General features: G+C 44.1%; 1 protein-coding gene across 1 annotated transcript in view; it reads left to right on the plus strand.

Moving 5' to 3' along the window:
- whrna (whirlin a) overlaps positions 1-22,363 on the plus strand; it is a gene marked incomplete at its 5' end in the record, with an annotated part of 218,535 nt that extends 196,172 nt beyond the window's left edge. Inside the window, 6 exons of the mRNA XM_084046074.1 lie at positions 1,125-1,157; positions 8,323-8,397; positions 9,613-10,246; positions 12,069-12,241; positions 13,860-13,982; positions 22,169-22,363. Of these exons, the coding sequence (XP_083902200.1) occupies positions 1,125-1,157; positions 8,323-8,397; positions 9,613-10,246; positions 12,069-12,241; positions 13,860-13,982; positions 22,169-22,351 (1,221 nt within the window). The 3' untranslated portion in view covers positions 22,352-22,363. The remainder of the gene's footprint in view (positions 1-1,124; positions 1,158-8,322; positions 8,398-9,612; positions 10,247-12,068; positions 12,242-13,859; positions 13,983-22,168) is intronic.
- Positions 22,364-24,340: the final 1,977 nt, after the last annotated feature.

The following is a 24,340-nucleotide window of genomic DNA, read 5'->3' on the forward strand; positions in this document are numbered from 1 at the left end:
ACCATCAGACTGTTGAACACGGCATGACCACCACCTGTCATCAGGCTAGCTTGGACTTTTGCTATTCCTCATGGACCTATCTGTGTGAATTAGACGTACCAGTGAAAGTTACCGTAGTTCTGCGGACTATGTGGTTGAACCTGACACGCACTGATACTCTGCACCTTAATCTCATGCACAACGCGCTGATATTCTTCCTGCACCTTAATGCAGTGGTGGAAAGTAACTAAGTACATGTACTCAAGTACTGTACTTGACTAACATTTTGAGGTATTTGTACTTTACTTGAGTATTTCCAATTTTCTGTACTTTTGCTTCTACTCCACTACATCTCAGAGGCAAATATTGTACTTTTACTCCACTACAATTATTTGAAAACTTTAGTTACTAGTTGCTTTGCAGATATAAAATACTTCATTATAAAACATGCATTAACCACTTTCGTCCTATTTTATACATAGGCTATTTGAAAATAGCCGATCTACAAGCTCACAACGCGTCGCATCGCGACGCGTTGTGAGCTTGTAGATCTGCTATTTTCAAATATTTTACTACTTTTACTTTTGGTACTTTAAGTACATTTTGATGCCACTACTTTTGTACTTTTACTCAAGTAAATTTTTAATTCTGGACTTTTTCTATATTGCAGTATTGGTACTTTTACTTAAGTAAAGAATTTGAGTACTTTTTCCACCACTGCCTTAATGTCTATATCACCAGTTGTTATGCGCCTTATGTCTATATAACCTCACGTATATGCTGTAGGGATGAATATGCTACGTGTAAATATGCTTTTTTTTCTTTCTCCCCCTGGAAACAACAAAGAAAACGATGGCGCTTGCACTCAAATGATTCTGGTTCTGAGATCACAGACAACCTAGACAACTAGTCCCGAGCGAACAGGGGGGCTATAGTGTTGAGAAGTGGCTTTCATGTCACCAGATATGTTTTATTCATCTGCCAACCCCACATACTACAAGGGGGGAAAAAAACATGTTTCAAAATATTTGAATAACCGCTTAATACATTTTGAAACATGATATACTGTATAAACCTTTTTACTGTATAAAGCCGACCACAACATTAACTGCCCTACCCCTCCCATCCTCTATCACATGCTGTAGGAAGGACTGCTGTGGCTGATAGATATAATGGAGGTAGGAATCTCTGCCTAAAAGTGGTCTGTGTGCACAAACACACTCAAACATACACACACACACACACACATTCATACTGTATGTCAAGTTCCCAATGGACAAATGGCGCACATACAAGTACATACAGAAACAAACACAAGCACACTCATGCACACACATGGACACATAATAATACACACTTATACACCATCACATGCACGTACATTAACATAAACATGCACACACAGAGAGACAAATCAACATAATGCACATATCAACATCCACAAACAGTATGTGCAAATTATGCACGCACACACACGCGCGCGCTCACACACACACACACACACACACACACACACACACACACACACACACACACACACACACACACACACACACACACAAATGCACTCACACACGACATATAAAGACACACACCTACTGTACATACATCAAATATCAGTGTGGTTTTGATGTGGCTTTGTTTGAAGTGTTTGTTTTTTCTGATGCATATTTTAGTATGATTTGTTCCCACACCCCTTATTAAGAGTGTGGCATCAAATGAATCTACTTTCTTTAAATGCTAGGCTATTATTAAGCATAAGGTGGTATATATAAAATAAGTCATTTATTTGAATTTAGCCTTCTTATATCCTTGTGTGCTGTATTTGTCTTATATTTGTGTGTGTGTGTGTGTGTGTGTGTGTGTGTGTGTGTGTGTGTGTGTGTGTATGTGTGTGTGTATGTGTGTGTGTGTGTGTGTGTGTGTGTGTGTGTGTGTGTGTGTGTGTGTGTGTGTGTGTGTGTGTGTGTGTGTGTGTGTGTGTGTGCGTGCGTGCGTGCGTGCGTGCGTGCGTGGGTGTGCTGTCCATGATCTACAGTTGCTGCTTCGCATAGTTTAGATGTTTTTGTAAACCGTGTTGAGTTCACCCATTTGTTAATTACAGCAAAAGAGAATAAATTGCCTTCGGTCCAGTATGGAGGATAAATCCCGTAGTTAATGTATCCATTTGTAACTCTTGAGAGTGTACAAATGTAACCAAATGGGCCGTTACGGGTTATGAGTTTTAAATGAACACCGAGGATTCCGCTGTGTGCGGTCCAACTGCAGCGTCGTCAAGGATGAGGAGTTTTGCATTTTTCAGGATGTCAAACTCTATTTGTATTTTCCTTACTCAACTGATATGGGCCGTCCACACCAAGCACAAGAACTATTGTTTTCAAAGTGGTTCTAATTCAAGTGGATGGCAGAGTCCACACCACATCTATAACAACAATGACAGTAGTGAATACTTATACTTATAGTTATACAGTACTCAGACTTTTAGTTAAGTAAAAGTAGTAATGCCACAATGTAAAAAATACTCTGTTACAAGTAATAGTCCTCTCTTTATAGAGCACATCTACAGTAACGTGGCATCAAAAGTATACTATCTTCGAATAGCTTAAGAATAAAATACGGCTAAAGTGGTTAATATATGTTTGTAATAATCTAAATTTGCAAAGTAACTAGTAGCTAAAGCTGTACATTTATTTTTTTATATTGTTAAATATTTGCCTTGAGTTGTAGTTGAGTAGAAGTAAAAGTATTGGAAATTTGGACAAACTTGGACACATCATCAGTGTTGTTCCCTGGAGTCACTGGGTGTTTCGGGTCTTGCAACCTCCAGGCGACCCTACCGAGGCTGACCAGACCCCGGCCTGTAGTGATGCGCGGGTCGGGTTTTTTCATGACCCGCCCCGCCCCGCCCCGCAACGGAACGCAACCCGCCTCAACCCGCCCCGCGAACCCATATATGAATCTATGGCTCAACCCGCCCCGCGACCCGCGATTTTTTTTTTATTCTGTAAAATTATGGTTAGAAAATAATCCCCAAGTGTATTCAAACTGTTTTATTGTTATTATTCTTATTCTTATTAGGAATAAAGACAAAACAAGAGCATGTTATTATTTTTATTTTTTTTGCGTGTGAGAGCGCGTGACCCGCTCACCCTCAGCCCGCATCATTTTCTCCGAAATTCTGACTTGACCCACCCGCGCCGCGGGTTGACCCGCGGGTCCCGTGGGTTACGGGTCAACCCGCGCATCACTACCGGCCTGTGTCCAAGTGGCATGCTACCGCCCCCACCGTCTCCTGGGGGTTAGAGACAGTGCTAATTAGGGTTAGCCTGGCACTAGCCAGGCCGACAACGCGGATCCACTCACACTTGGAACGTATGTGAGTGAATCCACGCCATCAGTCCGGCCGATGCCAGGCCAGGTTAGATGAGATGTTGCAGCAGGTGTTGGTGACACTAGGAGAGGCTCCAGGCCCTGTGGGTTGCCTCCGGGCCTGGCTCCTCCTTCGTCTGACCAGAAGTGTCTCATCGTCAATGGGAGATCGTTGTTTTTCTGCTGTTTACATGACTTTGTTTCACGCTGACCACATATCGTCAAACATGTCGAAAATGCTGGGTGGGTATGGGGCTAGAAGTAGTGTTTACTTAAGTAATTATTTCTTAGGAATCTAATCTAATACTATATTTTTGTCTAAATGGTAATAAGTAGCCTATTAATACTTATTAACATGTATTTATATAATATTACATATTATCTACTAAGTATGTGGTATTCATAAATAATACCAGGTAATATTTGAGTATTACATGGAAATAATATTTTTGCATTAACGTTCTCCACTGATGATAACCCACTGCTAGGTTCTGGTTAGCAACAATAACGATTTTGGTTGAAATTATGGGTGAACCGTGTTGCTGAACACTGCCAAGTGCAACCGAGAGGTTGTGATATATATCGTATTGTACCACAGCGGCATCGACATCCATACCCATGATATAATCACAATATACCACAGCCTCTCATTGCTTAAATAACTACACACACACACACACACACACACACACACACACTAAACCTCATCAAGGCTGACAGAATAGATAAGCAGATGAGCAATCTTTTCTCATGAGTAGTCTTTGCTCTCAGCTTTCTGGGCATGCGTGTATGCATGTGTGTGTTTGTGTGTGCTCGTATGTTGGTGTGTGTCTTTGTGTTTGTGTGTGCATATGCTTACCATCTGTGTCGGGGGGGGGGGGGGACCTCATATGTCCAAAACTGTTACTTTTCTCAGGATTCAAATTCAAAAGTAGCAGATCTACAAGCTCAAAATGCGTCGCTTTGCGTTTCGAGCTTTCGATGCTTCTGTGTGACGCTGTAGTATGATCAAGTAGGGCGTTCATTTGCGAAAAAACACAAAAAGTTAGAATGTGGAGATAAAGAGGTTTCTGCCCGACAACGTTATGCATTGTGTGTATCTATTTGTTCATACACATTTTTCTCTGTGTGTGTGTGTGCGTGCATGCTTGCAGGCACGTGTGTGTGTGTGTGTGTGTGTGTGTGTGTGTGTGTGTGTGTGTGTGTGTGTGTGTGTGTGTGTGTGTGTGTGTGTGTGTGTGTGTGTGTGTGTGTGTGTGTGTTTGTGAATCTGTGTGTCTCTGTTGTTCTGTTCCCACGGGTGACTGCTCCTGCTGCTGTGTAAGAGAGATTAGAGAGCTGGGTGGGTTCTTGTAGAGTATAGAAAAAACACGGGATTTATGAACTGAAAGCCAGTTACTGTACATACTAGTCACCCGCTTAAGCCATACGCCGGTGTTGTACACTGGAAATAAGAGATCTATAAGCTCACGTCACAACGCATCGCCATGCAACATGTTGTGAGCTTATTGATCTGTCATATTTGACACCCGCTCACCTCGCTGTTTTGTGCTTGTAGATCTGCTATTTTCACCACTTCTTAAAAGTTGTATTTTGATTATTTAGCAAAGAAGAATATTTGTTTTGTTTTGTTTTTTATTTCGGATTTTTTGTTTTAGTTTTTCATCTTTGATAATTATTGGAAACAAACAGATATTTACTCACGACCCATAAAAATGTGTCCACGACCCACTAATGTGTCCCGACCCAGTGTTTGGGAATTAGACTAGGCCTATAGCTATACTGTACTGTATGTAAGCACAGTTACTACTGACGACTCATCCAGATGATGGACTTGTGTCATGACGGACACATCGAGAGTCTGCATGCGTGTGTGTGCGGTGCATGTATGCAAACAGTGTACACTAGTACAAAGCCCCACATGCATCCAGAAAGTATAGATAGACGGTCATACATTACCCCAGCTGTTATCAACTGTCAGTCTGCTGATTGTTTCCAATTAGTCATGCTTTTCTACAATCCAATCATTCCCACAACAAGGCAGTCCATTTAAATATGGCTCCCTCCCACACTGGATCTATTCAATTCCTGTCACACAGGCAGCAAGCTTTGCTGCTGGCAAGGGGCGATCAATTCTTACCTATTTCTGTATTGTATCAAAAATCAAACCAAATCAAGCTTTATTTATAGAGCACATTTAAAACAATCGAGATTGAGCAAAGTGCTGTACACAGTAAAATCAAAGAATCAACAAATCATTATGCATGTGCACTCACATAGCATCAAAAAACACAATGGAAAATAAAAATGTGTACAATAAACTCAGGTGTGATCAAAGGCCAATGAAAAGAAATGAGTCTTGAGAAGAGACTTAAACGCCTCAATGAACTGGGCACTGGGCAATCTTCTGCCAGATTGTAGAGGCTGCGACAGCAAAGGCATGATCTCCCCAGCTTCTTAGCCTTGCTAAAAATGCAACGGTTGTCCCGGTATCCTAGTTAGTCTGGAACGGTGTGGAAAAACATATTGATAGGTTTAAGTGCCGAATTTAACATGGAAGCGTTCCTGGTCAGGAACGTACATGCACGTTTCACATGGAGGAAAGGGCCTCCAGGTTGAGCTGTCATACTTCCTACATCAACAGTTGAGTCTGTTGTGTGTTGTACTAATAGTTTTTATCATGGTGAGCTACAGGTAGATGAAGGCTGAATTGTTGTCTTGGCACAGAAACACAAAAATGTATACATTAATATTGAAACAAAAAATACTTTACTTTCCCTAGTAATTAAGTTAGAAATAAGTAAATTTTTGAGAGCAGTAACTATTAACCATAACTAGTAGTTACTAATTTAAAGTAACTTTTCCAACACTGTCTGTTACGCCATTTAATATTTCTCACCTCAAATGTTTTCAGACGCATATTTTAGTGTACAGTTTAGCTTTAAAATGACATTGCTTAGAACTCTTCCGCCATACATTGAACGTACAGCACCGCCCTCTAGCGTCTAGCTAGAATACTGAATCATAGCTCTGCTTGGAAGATTGATTGATAGGTTCTTGTCATTGTTGGTTGAAAGTGGTCTGTACCTACTGTAAACACACATTATGTGCACAGAGGCCGCCCCCTGTTCTGTCAGAAAGCCCTCAGGGGAGGCTTCTCCCTTCAGCACATGAGGATGCTGTTTGACAGGAAATAATTAAGATTGGACTTTTTATATCACAATTCACGGATTTGCTCTAAAAGCATGAAAAGACATGTCTGTCATGTCATTTCAGCTCCTCTTTAAGAATGGTAAAAGAATGGTCTACTGTTGTTAACTGAAGAACTGTGAATGATGGTGGAATGAGGGGTGAAGAGGTGGAGGTTGCAGGAGGGTTGCTCACCCAGGAGTCTTAGGCGTAGAGGTCGTCGCGCATCGTCGTCACTGAGATGGCGGCTAGTGGCACGAAAAACATGGAGCCTGGGTCCTATGGGTTGGGTTTAAGCAGTGGTGGGAAAAGTACACAATTTTTTTAGCTTAAGTAAAAGTACCAATACTGCAATATAGAAATACTCTGTTACAAGTACAAGTCCGGAATTCAAAAGTACAAGTACAAAAGTATTGGCATCAAAATGTATACCAAAAGTAGAAAGTGCTCATGATGCAGGATGTCCCATTTCAAGTTTTCAAATGTAGAACGATCTTTGGAAAATAGCAGGTCAATATGCGTTGCATCGCGACGCATTGGGCTGACGTTGTTAATGTGTGTTTTGTAATAATAATCTAAATCTAAAAGTAACTAGTAACTAAAGTTTTCAAATAAATGTAGTGGAGTAATATAAGGATCCAAGATGTAGTGGAGTAGAAGTGAAAGTATTGGAAATTATAAACACTCAAGTAAAGTACAAATACCTCAAAATTGGACTTAAGTACAGTACTTAAGTAAATGTACTTAGTCACTTTCCACCACTGGCTTTAAGTAGCACCCGTGATTGGCGAGCGAGGAGGAGTAACGGCGCAGTTCTCCGCCTCCCGAACATCACTTGTCCCAACTCCGTCATTAGAGCTGAATTGATGGGCCTTTTGTTTATAGTTTTAGACTCAGAGTTTAATGACGGGCGGCGCTGCTCTAAACTATACTCTGAAAGCACTCAATAGTCTGCAGCAAATTGTCTCCTCTCCATCATGACAGCAGGAATGGCCCGCCAAACATTCAGAGCCATGGATTCCATTGATGCTGTGATACGCAACGGCATGCACCTTTTCTTCAAGAAGATATAATAGCTAGACGCGTGCGCGCAAGTCGGCGTATATGCGCGCTCGTTGTCTACAATTGGGTGTGTGTGTGGCTTTCCGCCAGCCTTGCACGTAGCGCCCCAAGCACCGAGTTTGACAACGAAATAGTAAAAAAAAAAAAATCGACTTGTCTGCTCGGAGAGGTGGAACACCGACTGAAGCTAATTTGCGCCTGACATTTGTGTTTCGAATAATACAAAAAAAACATATGTGTGTTTAACACCGGGTAAACAAGCATTCGCCCTGTCTCTCCTGATCAATCTCATTCTCACCTCCTTCCTTTTCCCCCGGTCTCTCTCTCTCTCTCTGTCTCCCTCCACCCCATGCCCTTTCATTACCTCTCTTTCACATCTATGCCTTTCTCTCCCGCTCTATTTACATTTACATTGTACTAACTAACTCCATCCCTGTCTCTCTCCCCCGCCTGTCTTCCTCCCTCCCTGTCTCTCTACCTCACCCCTGTCTTCTTGTCTCCCTCCCTCCATCCCCGTCTCCGCCCCGACCTCCCTGTCTTCATGTCTCTCTCCCTCCCTCCCTCCCTCCCTCCCTTCCTGCCTTCCTCCCTCCCTGTCTCTCTACCTCAACCCCTGTCTTATTTTCTCCCTGCCTCCCTCTCTCCTTTCCTCCCTGTCTCTCTACATCCCTCTCTCCCTGTCTCCGTCCGTCCGTCCCTCCCTCCCTTTCTCCATCTTCTCAGAATGACAGCGTGGTGGAGAGTAACGGGGAGGATCCTTCTGAGAGTTTGGACACGCTGCTTCCTGACATCTCTCTGGTGAGAAGCAGCACTCACAGCCCCCCGACCTGAGCCTGATTAAGATGGACACACCACAGGACCTGGAAGAGAGGAATGGATGGTGTGGGGGGGTAGAGAGAGAGAGAGCGAGAGAGAGAGGGAGAGGGAAAGGGAGGGAGAGGGAGGGAGAGAGAGAGAGAGAGAGAGAGAGAGAGAAATGGCAATTGGTAGAGGAGGGGTGGATGGAGGGTGCTGGTGAAGAGGATGAGGAATGGAAAGAGTGAGCGAGAGAGAAATGTGTAGGGAGGGTCTGACAGAGAGGGGGCAGAACGGAGGAAAGGGGGAATGATGGAAATAGTGATGGATGGAAGAACGAGAGAGAGAGAGGGGGGGGCAGAGGGAGAGCAACAGAGATGGATGACTCTGGAGGGCATGTCATTGTGCACAGCAGAGGTGATGGAGGCTCGCCTTTAGGTGGCAGTTAAGAGGAAGGGAGGCACCAAGGCACTGTGTCACTTTAGCCTTCCTTTACCTCTCCATCCCTCTGAGTGGAAAGATGTGACAAGACACACACACACACACACACACACACACACACACACACACACACACACACACACACACACACACACACACACACACACACACACACGGTCTGCAATTCTCTTCCTACCTTTCAATCTCTGTAACAAAGCAAAAGAGCAAGTCCACTGGGGCACCAGTTTTTTTCTTTAATATATATTTGACTTTTCAGAGCAACCTGAAAAATTAGTTTTGGACAAGAAGGAAAGGACCATTAGTCTGGCATCAAAATAGACTTAGATATAATTATCCCTCTTTCTATCTTTTCCATCCCAACTCACTCCACTCCATACACACACCGGTATGTCACTCATGTCTCAGTGTTTTGCCATTCCACCATTGGGTTCTTTTGATTTGGTTCAGTCGATCTTGTCCGTGACCACAGGAACCTGGCGGAATGGAACCGTGGACCGGCACCGCGTCGAGCAGCTGTGGAATTTCAATATGCTGGGGAGATGTGTAGAGATGTGCAAGTATTTTCAGCTGATGAAGAGTGTGTGTGTGTGTGTGTGTGAGGAAGGAGGATAAGAGGAAGAGTGGGAGAGTACAGAAAACGGAGACGAGGGCGTGAAAGTGAACTCATCTGGAACCTTGAAATGCGTTGAATGAACTTTTTGTTTGCATTGAAAGTGTAATTACACACGACGTGTCTCTGTATTCCTCTCGCTCTAGGACGACGTAAGCTCCACCACGGCGGAGTCTCCCCCGTCCTTCAAACCTCCGCCCCCGCCGGCGGCGGGGGTGCAGAGGCGCCCCACCCGACGAGACAAACAGCTCAACAAGCGGCCCTCGTCCGAGTCCTCCCACTCGGGCCTGTACTTTACCGCCCCGGCCACGGCCGCGCGCAACCACCGAGCCAAAGCCGACCCCGAACACGCCTCCCCTTCTCTCCCCCGCCACAGAGAACCCCCTAGGGACCCCTCCTCGCGCGACTACGCCGCGCCCCGCAAGAGCGACCCCCCCTTGCCCCCCAAAAAGGGGCACATCGCGCCCACCGGGCTCTCCATGGTCAGCCAGCGGCCCATCGGTCCTTTCCCCAGGGTGCAGTCCCCCCCGACTAGGGGCGCCGCCGTCAGGCACGTGGCCACGTCCCCCTCGCCCCCGCCTCCGCCCCCGCTCCCCGCGCCTCCTCCCCCTCCCACCGTGCCCCCCCCTCCTCCTCCCCCGCCCCCCCATCCGGCACCTTCCCCCGTCGCCTCCTCCTCCCCCGGGTCCAAACAGCAGCAGCGGTTTGCCATGGTGGAGGTGCAGCGGACCAACGCCGAGCCCGACGTCAACGAGGTGCGCCATCTGCCCCACGCCCGAGGTGAGAGGTCAGGGAGAACCTGACACCGGACAGTGGTGGAAAAAGTGCTCAAACGTTTTACTTTAAGTAAAAGTATCAATACTGCAATGTAGAAGTACTCTGTTACTCTGTTAGTAAAAGTAAAAGTCCGGAATTCAAAATTTACTTGAGTAAAAGTACAAACGTATTGGTATCAAAATGTACTTAAAGTACCATAAATACAAAGTACTCATTATGCAGAATGTCAAATTTCACAAGTTTAAGTGTATAAAAATCTTTTGAAAACAGCAAATCTACAAGCTCACAATGCGTCGCATCGCGACGCATTGTGAGCTTGTAGATTGGCTGTTTTCAAATGCCCGAAATGTATATAGGGCTGAAGTGGTTAATGTATGTTTTGTAATAATAATCCAAATGCAAAAGGCAATATATAGGCTATTGATGATTTGTTCCTGCAAATAGGCACACAAAATGTAGCTTTGGTTGTAAGACTACACGATAGGGTAGAGTTAAACTCTGATAGTATACAAATGGAACCAAATGGACCTGTAAGGGTCCATTTGTACACTCTGAGAGTTACAAATGGGTAAGGGTCCATTTGATACCATTTGTACCCTCTCAGAGGCATCTGTCATCAGGGAGTGTTGGGCGGGAGGAGTAGGACGAAGGCTCTACGTCCTCCCAGTGGGGGCTCCTCAATGGTAGATGTGTCAGTATAGGATACAACAGCAGTGACAACACAGAAATGTGTGTGGGGCGGAATCAATTGTCATAATGACAAAATTGGGGAGGAAAAGGGGTAAAAACAAAAGAAAGAATATTGGACTTTTTTTGGCTAGATTGAAAGAGATAAAAAATATACATATGTGTAGGGTATATAATGTACCTCTGCATTGAAAATGAATAAAGTATCTGGTATAGTATTATAAATTTAAAAAATAAAAATAGATCATTGTCACAGAAGTTTCACGGCATACCACTGTGCCTCCGTTTGGGAACCACTGCTATCACTTGTTCTAAATGCAGCTTCCTTTACTTCAATACGTTTATTTAAACCACATGTTTTCAAGCTAATTTCACCCAAATGGTTTTAGTTCCTGAAAACGATTGAAACAGCACTGAACAAATATTGTATCCAAATACTATTGATTTGTTCCCTTGCATAATGAAAACCAGAAGAAGGGGTAGCCTCGGGCATCCATGCGTTGTTGCTGTTTTTTTTTTTAAACAAAAATAAACCAACCCGAAGCTATTCCAAAATCCAGATGGATTAAGTTCTTAAAGTGAACATTGTTTTGTGCCGTGTGTGCACCTTGAAGAGGCCCTGACCAGTGTTGCCAAGTCTGCTTATTATCAGCGACTTTAGGCTTATTTTTCTGCAAAGTAGTTTTTTGTTTCCAAAGTGCAATTGCTTATTTGGGCTTGCTTCCTAATGTTCTCAAACATTTTTTAAATAGCCGATGTACTATATAGCGTTAAAGCGGTTAAACTGATGTTGATGCTATATCCGGGAAAGCATGTCACTTCTAGCGTTTGTTGACTATTCAAAAATAGCAGATGTACAAGCTCACAGCGCGTCACTTCGTGCCGCGCTGTGAGCTTTTACATCTGCTATTTTTGATCATTTTTGAAAAATGTTGCCAAAAGTGTTGGCATTTGTAGAATCGGTCTCAGGTCTTAATGGGTTAACACATTTGGCTGGGGACCCCCTGTGTGTGTGATCATGCGGCCTATAGTCGCTTCTTTAGGACTCGTTTTCGCAGACCTGTCTATATATTGTTTCTCTCACAAAATCTGCCAACACTGTCCCCTGACCTGCTGTCGTCCTGCATGCTCCCCTCAGGTGGCACACTGTCTCAGCTCTCTGACAGTGGCCAGACTCTCAGCGAGGACAGCGGGGTGGACATCGCTGACTCAGGACACACCAACAAGGACAGCAGCCCCCATGCCGCACGCACACGCCTTCCACGAGACCCCCAGAGGGGCGGAGGCACAGGGGACGCTCCCACCAAACCGGTGAGGGGGAAGGGGGGGGCTGCTATTTGTGCCAACGCAACGAAAAATGTGATGGATGGATGGATGGCTTGGCTTGATTGAATGGATCACAGTCAAAGACAGAGACTGTGTGTGTGTGTGTGTGTGTGTGTGTGTGTGTGTGTGTGTGTGTGTGTGTGTGTGTGTGTGTGTGTGTGTGTGTGTGTGTGTGTGTGTGTGTGTGTGTGTGTGTGTGTGTGTGTGTGTGTGTGTGTGTGTGTGTGCGTGCGTGCGTGCGTGCGTGCGTGCGTGTACGTGTGTGTGTGTGTGTGCGCACACGATTATTAGTTGTGTCTCTAATCCAGCGCTTGTCCTTAAGGCTGTTCTCAAACCTAACTGTGGTCTCCTGTTTTCTCCTCCTCCTGTGTCATGCAGACTGACTCCCGTCTTACACTCATCAATCCGTTTATTTTCCCCACTTTTCCATCCATTGATTCAGTCACTTGTTCATCCATTGTGTCACCCACCACAGTGCAGCATAGGAGAGGCGGGCGGGTCCTTCCCTGGCTCTTTATTGATTGATGGAAGTGCATTATGTTGGCTACAAAGTTAAAGGTGGGACAGGGGGGAGGGCATTTAAAGGCATGCAGAGTGGGCTAGTGCCCAGGATTCGTCAGTTTGAATCTCACGCTGTCTGAGAAAAAAGGGGAAATAAAGAGTGACTGGGGAACTGAATAATTTACCTTCAAGGAAGGCACTTTAAACCTCAATTGCTCACTCAGTGGCCAGTGATAAAGAACAATATTCTTCGGGGGTGGGCCGGTGGGGGTACTTTAACACAACAATCCGTATGTTTTATATCCTCTCCCGATGGAGAGGGTTAAATTGCAACTGTTACACCCAGGATTCAAACCCGGGTACCCCGCGTGGGAAACCAAACATAATCCTGCTCATCCAAGAGGGAATCCACTCTGGGCTATGCAGTGAGGGCTTATGAGCTTCTGGCAGGGCTACTTGTCCTAACTGACGCCATGGGGTCTAAACTTCTCAATGGATATGTATAGGGACACCACCTCCAACCACTGCAGATGTACAGTACTTGTTATATTGCATTGATATACTCTACCATACCAAACATTTTTTATAGGGAAGTAGAATAAGAGTTAATTAAAAACGTTATATTGATTTGTGAAAATGTTCACTCCCAGCAACCACTGATATGCCATGAGGCTAATTACATTTATAAAGGTGTTCATGAAAATGTTGCTAACAGTATACCTGCTAACTTCTAACCATGATATTGATGAATGAATGTGCTTTTCCGTACTGCTAAATCCCAAATATTCATTTAACTCTTAAAGTGTGTAAATGTAACCAAATGGAGGTGTAAGGGTATTTACTTACAGGAATCTTACTGTGCAAATCATCTTTACAAAGTTGAATTTGCTTTGTCGCCGTAAAGAAAAACATCAAAGTTTGTGGAAAGCATTGAGTTATTGTGTTAATGCTCAACGAAAACCCTTCTCTAGTTCATCAAAGGTTAAAAAGACAACTTAGTGGGACCATTGTGCAGCAAACAAAGCCTGCGTGTATAAAATATTCTCGCTGCACTGTATGTAAATATGCTCAATAGGATAAATCCTCCCTTTTCTCTCTCTAGCCGGGGCTTTTGGAGCCCACTTCCACACTAGTGAGAGTGGCAAAGAGTGCCAGCACCCTGGGCATTGCCATCGAGGGAGGCGCCAACACTCGCCAGCCTCTGCCACGCATTGTCACCATACAGGTGGGTAAAGAATAACACACAATAATCCGACTCCAATCCCTACAGAATCCTCATCAGTGTTCCATTGTGCTCCATTTTTCAATTTGCCAAAACGTTCTCTTTGTGTGTATTGCTAGTTTTGTTCTCTGCCGAGGTGCCACATGCCCACCATGCAGGTGCGTGGGATTTGACTCGCGTCCAAGTTTTTTGGGTAGAAATAAGCAGCTGAACTCACTCAACTCACCGCTATTGTTCATCTCTCTGGAGCCTTTTCAGAGCTGATTACAACCTTTAATGGCCTCCATCGAAAGCCTCGGCTATCTAGAGATTCTGACAATGCACTGGCAATTAGATTGTTCCTGTGCGCAGCAACTGCCATAATGTGCCATTGGCTTTTCGGGGTACAAAGGCATAAAGAGAAGTCTCATATAGCGGGGCTGTGCAGTGCAGTGCAGTATGCCTCACCTTGAAACAAACTTAATGCCGCAGTTCAACTTGGTGAAATTTGAGTTCAATGACTCAGGTGAGTTAGATTGAATTGCATGGTACTTATCAACTGACTTTATTCACCTTGTAAAAGACAGGCACTTCATATGCATGCCTTGAGTATAGTGCGTAGTCCAACCATTGATGAACAGAGGAAATTAGGACTTTAATATTTTGGAGGAAGGCCATCCTTGTAGCTGAGCTGTGCATGGAAATCAGCTGTGCTGAATCCAGACAGCCTTGGGTCAACTCAGGGTTGTCTGTTTCACGGAGCAATGTATGAGCACAGAGCAGAGAGCTAGTACCGCACAAAAACACACACACACACACACACACACACACACACACACACACACACACACACACACACACACACACACACACACACACACACACGTGCACGCCTGTGACCTCAAAGCTCTCTCCAAGCCTGGTACTCCAAAGAGAATGCTTGTTATGAGAGGATGTTAAAAGATAAATAAGGTGCTGATTAAATCAAGGACTATAAATGGAAATGAGAAAGGGCCGTTGGTTGAGGAATGCAGAAGAAGAAGATAAAGAGGCAGAAATGAAAGAGGAGATACGCAGTAGTGGACAGTAACTAAATACAATTTACTTGAGTACTGTACTTAAGTACATTTTTGAGGCATTTGTTTTTGTTTTTTACAAGCTTTCACTCTGCTGCATTTTAAATAGAAATTCCACTCCACTACAGTTCTGAAAATGTACTTTGTAAATTGTACTTTTGAATACTTCTATATATATACAATGACCACCACTGCAAACGGAGGTTTGTGGTTGGTTGGGGTTATGTGGTGGTGATGGTGGGGTGGGGGGGGGGGGGGGGTACTGAAACTAACAGAAAGGCATGTAATTTAACCACATTAACCCTAGCATCCCTATTCTGGACATGTCATAATAGGCGAACATTTGGCGAAAATAGCCGCTTGTCGTAAGGCAAAAGTGGTAGATCTACAAGTGTGTCCCCGTTGTGAGCTTGTAGATCGGCTATTTTCAGTGAAGAGATTTGGTGTTGAGGGGGGAAAAAAGGAGGGGGCCAGGTATAGATCCCTGGGGGAACCCTGGTAAACAAAGTATATAGGGTTTAAGTGGTTAATTCCCCAGCCAGTGACTTAAGTGCCTATATGACAACTAGATAAAAAGGCAGAGGACAGGATGATACCACACACTCACACACACGCACACACAGGCACACGCACACACACACCGTATCGTTTCATCTTAATTATGTGTTCTTTTGGGGCAGGAGGCAAAGTGTACAGCAAGGCATATTTTAATATGGTGCTGTTTGCTTGCCCAATGCCCTAACCAGCCAATCAGTCACTACAGACACGACCTCATCAGCATGGTAATTGCCTGGCAGGTCGTCTGGTCCTGGCTTTTGCCAGAGCCTCTGGCTCTGCTGATTTCTTGCCTGCTAATAAGGCCTTAATGGCATTGCCAGACGGTTGCAGGCATCTAGTTTAATTTGTTTGTGTGTTGCGGTAGTTTCACCACTTAAATCCTATACGTTTTGTTGACCGGTGTCCCCCAGGGGTCTATCCATGGCCCCCTCCTTTTTCCCTCTTCGCCCGAGAATAGCCATTCCACAAGCTCACAACCTTTTGCTCGAATGAACATTCTGCAAAAATAGCAGAGGCGTCAAATCGCGTGTCATAATAGCCGAACATTCATGTCTGCCTATTGTGACATTGCCAGAATATGGACGCGGGGGTTCATGTGGTTGATTTGGGTGAAATTCAGCCACTCTGTGGGTTACCATTGCCAAGCTGCACACCTGATGATCAATCATGTTGTATGTCAGACACGGGCTGTGTTTCATATCACACACTGCTCCCCCGAGCAATAACGCTATACCACTCTGAACATATTTACTGTAGAGACATTCATAACGCAAGAGCCTGAGGTCGCAGAACCAGAGACGAGGGAGAGAGAGAGACACACACACACACACACACACACACACACACACACACACACACACACACACACACACACACACACACAGATGACAGAGACAGAGAGAGACCGAGTATAGACTGAGTCCTATTTCCAATTCTCGGGGTTGAAATGCACACCTGAAAAGTTTTTCTTTGTATCCTGAGGATTGGGCTGCATCACTAACTCAATGTTATTAGACGCTTTGAGCAAGGAAAGTAATCCATGTCATTCCACTATACATCACTTCTACTCGACACTAAATAAATAGTTTTTCTTTTATTCTGTTTTCAAAAACGAGCCAAGAAAAATCCATTACATTCATCCCTTTCCCTGCCTGACACTGACACATTCAGAAGTTCATATTTATTTCCTAGGATTGCTGTCGGATCGGAGCCCTCATTTTGGTTCACTTACACTTAGAATCCCGTTTTGGTTCACTGGACGTCCCGCGTATGCGCACGGTTTTACAACGAATGCATTTCTTTTAAAATAATTTTAAAACAAGGCAGACTGTGCTCCTCGTGAGACTGAAGGCCTCGCCGTCGAATGAGCCGCCAGGCAAGTGAGTGCCCAAGACAAGCAGCCGATGGAATGGAACTAACGTTGTATATACTTTTAAGTTCCTATTGTTCCTATCACTTCACAATGATAACTCAAGATTTTTAAAAGAACACATACCATGATTTTTTTTTTTTTTTACATTCAGTTTTTAATATTAACGTTATATTATCAATACATCGTATGTATTTTATTATTTGGGGACTCATTTGCAATATGCTGACGGCCCACAGGTTTGAGAATCGCTGAATCAAGCATAAGCTCAGACTTATGCTCTTATCATCCACCCACCCAATCCTCTGCTGTTCTATCACCTATCACTGCCATCTCCTCATACTGATGCTCAGTGGTGAAAAGTAACAAAGTACATTTACTCAAGTACTGTACTTAAGTACAATTTTGAGGTACTTTTACTTTACTGGAGTATTTCCAATTTTCAATACTTTTACTTCTACTCCACTACATCTCCACTACATTTTATATTACATTATAAAACATACATTAACCACTTAAGCCCTATTTTATACCTAGGCTATTTGAAAATAGCCGATCTACAAGCTCACAACGCGTTGTGAGCTTGTAGATCATATATAGTAGCATCCAAACAGTTCAAAATCAACATAAGAATACAGAGGAAAAGATATATACCATTATGTACAAAAAAGGCATGAGAAAATAAAAATTATATACAAAAAAAGCATTATAAAATAAAATAAAAAGTATGTACAAAAAAAGGGGAGGGGTAGGAGACACAAAAAGTCTCCTTTGTGTGTCCTACCGGAACCGCTGCCGGTCATCAAATTATTGGCTTAGGAATGTGACAAAAACAAAAAAATATCCATGAATTCAAGACAAGTCTCCATGGGGTGACTCATCGATAGAAAAAAAAGCCATTTTGGGGGTGAACTATTTCCCTTTAAGTGGTTAACTTTGAAAGTGTAAAGAGGGACTGTCATAGAGTCCAATTAATACTGAAGATTTTCCTGTGTTCTTTGTTGAAAACATCTTTGAAATGTGCAGAGGTACAAGTCAGTCAGTTACTGTGAGTTTTAGTAGCGACCTTTTTATCAGGTACGGTGGCAGCAGCTCAGAAGTAGCTGTCTGGGAATTGGAAGGTTCTAAGTGTCCTCGAGCGAAATACTGAACCCCTGACTGCTCCGCATGAGCAGGTTGGTGCCTTGCATGTCTGTCTGTGTGTGAATGTCTGTGTGAATAGGTGAATAGGTGTCGTAAAGCACTGTGAGTGGTCTGAAGACCACTCACAGAAAAGCATTGTGGAAAAGCATTGTGGTAAATGCAGGAGAGTTTCATAACATGGCGCCACTTCTCCATTGAACTCAATGGACGTGGGCCACCGTGTTATGTTCTGTCGCCCTATTACTTTGAATGGTGTGAACGTTCTATATACTCAACATTTTGTGTCAGTTTAAAAAATATATATGTTTGAGTAAATTGTATTATTTTCAGTTCTGAACACCATAACAGCTGTCAAGATCAACTTGCTTGACAATTGGTTGAATTTGATTCTGTGGTAAATGGAGGGTCAGCAGGGAGACCCTAAGAACTGTGAGAAAGCAATTATAGGAGATGGGAACACTTTAATCAGTGTTCCTAGCTCCCTTCATTTCTTTTTTTTCTCCCCTCCAGTTATTCTGTAACATAATACTAACACTAATGCGGAGGTCCTCTGGTATTTCCAAACTGGAACGGGGCATAACAGACATTGAGAATTGTTCGTCAAAATGGACCCAAAACATATGTGGGGCGAGTGACATTCTGAATTGAAAAAGGGCTGACAGTACGTTTCAATAGCGGGCGACTCTCGGGCGATCGCCGGGCGACATCGTCCAAAAGATAAAGAAAATCCATCTTTCAACGCCCCCCCGCCCACTTCGCCCTATCGCCAGTAGGTGCCGGCTCACATAGACATATAATGACGTCGCCCGGCGATCGCCCGAGAGTCGCCCGCTGTGAGGATGGATTGTTCGTTTTGGACAAGGTTGTGAGGACTCTTGTAGCATAATATATTGCATGCCAGCAGGCTCAGCCTCAAGTGGTGGATCTTGCAACAAAAGAAGAACAGCTTTCCTCGGGGACATGGCCTTTGGCGTGGATGAATGGAACTGACTGAGTTTCTACACGGGTTTGTGTATAGGAGTAGTATTAGTGACAATGAGACCAGAGTGGAGAGAGGCCTCAGGTGCTAGGTGCAATTTTACAATACGGGTGCCAGCGCTAGCTGTCATTTTTTCGTTACAGTTGCCGTGTGGATTCTGCCATCCACTTGAGTATGAATGATTTTTAAAAACGATATGTTTATAGTTATATTTATCGTTCTCGGTGTGGACGGTCCATAAAACTCTTCGGGCAACGGGGACCAGTGGCACTTTTGAGCGTGGATTTTAAGAGGCTGTCCACATAGCAAATGGATAGGCTGAGGATTTATTTCCACACTTGCTGATACGTGGGAAACAAAGTTTTTCTTTTACCAGGAAGGTCAATGATGGATTGTGTGTGTGTGTGTGTGTGTGTGTGTGTGTGTGTGTGTGTGTGTGTGTGTGTGTGTGTGTGTGTGTGTGTGTGTGTGTGTGTGTGTGTGTGTGTGTGTGTGTGTGTGTGTGTGTGTGTACGTGTGTACGTGTGTGTGTGTGTGTGTGTACGTGTGTGGTCATTTTTATTTCCCTATGCTCAGGGGTGTAATGCTCATGGGACGGCCTTGCACGGCGTGCAGGAACCTATTTGACCAGGAGCACGCGCAGGCACACGCATAGATTTAAAACGACTTTAAATTCACACCTCAACAAAGTTTACAAAGGCTCCCGACTCACACCAGGTGAATTAACATAGGAATGAGCCTAGATGCATATCAATTGTCCATTGTGTGACCTGTAGTGTAGGTGTTAAGCGATGTGCGCGTCACGTCATTAAAATACAGTGCAAGCACATCCCAAATGAGCATAGCAACACTGCCTATGCTGTTGACATTGCCACCTATGTTGCTCATTGGGCTTGATGTTAACATTTTATGTTTAGCACTGGTGAGGTATAACAGAGCCTTTTCACCCATGCTAATCTTCTGTAGGAGTAGCATGACAGAAGATATCATACCAGAGGATATCAGACGACTTGTGGTGGTGGAGGAGGAGAAGGCTGTTACGAGGTCAGGGGTATCTCGGATGAGCCAATGTAGTCAACAACAGACATTTAGAGAGTTCTGGGTGTCTGCCAACTTTTCTGAAAGGCACTGGGTGTTGCCAACAGGGTTGCCTCAGTGGAGAGTCCGATCTGCCATCAACCTGGCTGCCTCAAAACTGGCACCCAACTGTGTGTGAAGGACCCGTGACATCTGCTGTTAATTCTGAGGAGAAAGTCAGTGGATGTTATGTTCAGGCCCGCATTGGACAAGAGCTGCAGTGCAACAGGCTCTATATGCACAGCAGCAACCATATTGGAAAGAAATTGGGCCTGTGTTACCAATGATTCTAATGAAGGCTCTGTTCCATTCTGGTCAGACAGAGTCAGGGTGCTGATAGTGTGCATGTTGGCTCACTGGAAACACTATGCTACACCAGTGAGTCTCAAAGTGGGGTCCAGGTACCCTCATGGTTCCTTGAGGGGGTGTACAAATGGAACCAAATGGACCTGTTAGGGTCCATTTGGTTCCATTTGTACGCTCTCAGAGTCATAAAATGAAAACCACCACTGTGCTACACTAAATGGAACAGAGCCTTAATTAGTATAATTGGTAACACCTGTGAAGGAAGTAAGGAACTGGCCCAATTTCTTTCCAATATGGCTGCAATGCAGAGCCTATTTTCCAGTCCAAGAGGTGGACACCAGGAACTGCTGGACTTAAAAAGAAGGTGGTCAGGACACCTGTTCCACTGAGTTCTGTTACGGGGTGTTGTGTCATCCACCTGGTGGATTCTGGCTGATTACTTAGTGGGCAGTCTTTATGTTCTAACAGTGTAGCTGTAGCGGAACAAGGCCTTCACTTTTACATGCTGCCAGCCGAGGGACGTTGCTTCAGCTTTTGTTCTACAACTTGTTGCCAACCAGTTAAACTAATGAAATACACCAGTTTGCCCATGTGTAAAGGACTGATCAGATCATTGTAGAGGGTGATGTCAGCGGAACCTGACAGAATCTTTGATGTGAAACATTCACAACGAATGCAGTTTAAACAGTTTTAACAAGGTGCCCCCCCGTTTCATCCCATCTCATCGCAGGATGAAATCCCAAACTTTTTCTAAGAGAAGGTGGTACACCGATAAGTTAACTGCAGGTGGAATGACTTAATTGACCATTTTCACACGGCAGCCATTTTGCTCGTGTCATACTGTGGGATGTGGGGGGATGGGTACGATACAAGAGCAAAGTGACCGCCACTTAAATATGACCGTTGAAGGTGAGGAAGATGCGCTGCCTTCATCAACTGTGGCAGAGCCTGTTTAATGTCTGCAGGAGGCTCTCACAGCTGAGACTAATCCAGCAGTGCAGTATGGTCTTTCACAATTTATATACAGTATATATATTTTTCACCAGTAATGAAATGCTCAAAAAATGTGACACCAGGGTTTAAGTGGTTATAGAACACAATCCGCGCTCTTTGCTCAGTGGGTGGGTGGATGGTAGTTAGAAAGACAGCATAATAACATGGTTGGAGGACTAAACCCTGCTACAAAGCCTTCACAGAGAATCTTATTGATGCTGACCTACAATGGAGTGTATACAGAGGGATTGGACAACAGACATGTGGCATGCCTTGATTCTAAAAAGGGAGAGCTTGAGCAGGATAAGAGGGGTTTGCTGCCGAGTTTCCAGGGCTGGTGCACAGGGCTAAACTGACAGCTTAGAAGAGCAGGAACAATCTAAACGCTATGTTCCTTTAAAGAAGAGCGGATACAGCTTGAACTGGCCGTGGGAAATCACTGGGTAGGAATGATCTCTTTATAAGCTAAGACATTGATATATGTCTTTGCTGATGTACTGTACCGCATGAGGTTTATCTGAGTGATAGATATCAATGGAGCTTAATTTAAGTTTTCTTTCCCCTCTGGTCGCTGGCATATATAGAATTCATCTTGCAGTTTGATTGTGGAGATTATTGTTACTTATCTTCTAATGGAAAGAAATATATTGTAGAAAATATTCGAAATGAAATATTTCCCCTTTTTTTTTGTTCTCTCTGTCTCTCTCAGAGGGGCGGTTCAGCTCATAACTGCGGCCAGCTGAAGGTGGGTCAGGTGATACTGGAGGTGAACGGGGTTTCCCTGAGAGGCCGAGAGCACAGGGACGCGGCCCGCATCATCGCAGAGGCCTTTAAGACCAAAGAGAGAGACCACGTGGACTTCCTGGTGACAGAGTTCAACGTGGCACTATAAAGCCTAATTTATGCTCCGCCGCACGACAGTGTCGCGTGCCGAAAATAGCAGACCTACAAGCACAAGCGACGCGTTGTGCTTGTAGGTCTGCTATTTTCAGCTCGCGACACCGTCGTGCGGCGTAGTATTAATCGGGCTTAGCTCACAGACGAGGAGGGAGGAGGATCATAATGGCAATACCAAGAGGACTGTCTGAAGTCAAAGGGGGAAAAAAATCACAAAAGACTGCATCGCAGATCCACTCAAGAACTATATTTTTGGTATAAATAGCCGAACCGCAACCATCTATCTACTACAAAGAAAGAAACAAAATAACTGGACATTCTAACAGGGAGCAGCTGAAACTTTGGTGAAAAGAATGGCACAACCATATTAGATAGGAGTCAAAGATGTAAACCTAATGGAGCGCGCATACCCATAAGTTGGGCCACAATCCAGATACTCGCGATGTCACTCAGAGGGTGCAAGGTGTTGCTTCCAATGTGGACTTTTACCATTAAAGACTATTTTTCTTCACTACCCCGTTTTGAGCCCTTAAAGGCCAATGTACACCAGATGCTTTACGATGCTGAGCGGCTCCGGTACGGAAGCCATACCGAAGCCGCATCCCCATACTGTACAAGCGCATCAGGCACAAGCGGATCTGGCAAAAACAGACCAGCGGCATATTTGTTCGCCGGATCGGCTTGTCTCTGGCGTTCGTTCACTCTAGCAGCGACAAAAGAACCAAGCGTTCCCCCCATTGCAAGCAGGAATTGCAATGGGGAGAGAAGGGTAGTGGAAACGGTTAAACCAAAACATTGACTGATGTTTCACTGCGTCATTGGAGCGCTGAAATAAGTAGCTCGGCCGTCAGTTTGTATATCATCTCTTGTCGGGTGGAAACCTTGTATATCCAAAACGGTTACTATTCAGGATTCAAATATAGCAAAAGTAGCAGATCGACAAGCTCAAGGATATGGAGATGAGAGGTTTCTGCCCGACAGCAACGATATATATGAATATGGCTTGTAGCCTTGTCACTGGTAGCGTGAACACAGCATAATGTACTTGAATGGGATGCGTAGAGCTTCCGTACGGGGACCACATACATCATATGCATCTGGTGTACACTACACATTGGCCATTTCTGCACTGTAAGGAACAAACAAAATGTATCCAAGGCAACCCTAAATCCAAGTTATTTTTCTCACTGCTCCTACTTTTGGACCTGATGTGGACGGAACAACTGGAAAACCATTGGAAGCCCCATCCCTGTGGACGGTTTCTATCTAAAGCCTGGGTTGTACTTGCAAGTGTCACGCACTGAAAAGAGCCGATCTACAAGCTCGCAACGTGTCACGCCGCACTGCGCGCGTGTTTAAATTGTGTGTATAAACATTATGGTCCTGTTGGGGGAAAAACTGCACATCTGTACAAACTCAACACAGCAGAGGACAATGTGGCTTGTGAAATTAACTTTCCAATTACACACCTTGTTTTTGTGTGTATGTACAATTGAACGAATGTAGATACAAATATATATATATACATATATATATATATATATATACTGCATACCTAAAGATGCTTAGATATTATATATGGATTATGAAACCCAATATGTTACATCCCAAACATATGATATATTTTAAAGACATTGATACACATTGACATAGACATTTGTTACGGGGTACATCAAACTTGCTATTGATGCTATTGTTATCACTTCACTTAATGCTTGTTAAATATGATTTACTGTCAAGAGCAGAAAGAGCCAAATCACAAACATTTAAATAGTGAAAGTCATGGACGCTAACAAAAAACAAACTTAAATCCTTAGGTCTGCCTCACTGGTCACTGATCTGAAAACGTGGCTGGCATTGGTATTTACTAGTATGTATCCTGCTAGCTTTTGCTATTTTTCCTGCTTCCCCATGTACATTCCTACTGTTCATATGAGATAAAAAATACCGTAAATGTTCAGTTTTTTCCTGTGCTGAATCTCTG

Source organism: Gymnoscopelus microlampas (assembly GCF_963454915.1).
Source record: "Gymnoscopelus microlampas genome assembly, chromosome: 21".
In the NCBI taxonomy this organism is placed as follows: domain Eukaryota; kingdom Metazoa; phylum Chordata; class Actinopteri; order Myctophiformes; family Myctophidae; genus Gymnoscopelus; species Gymnoscopelus microlampas.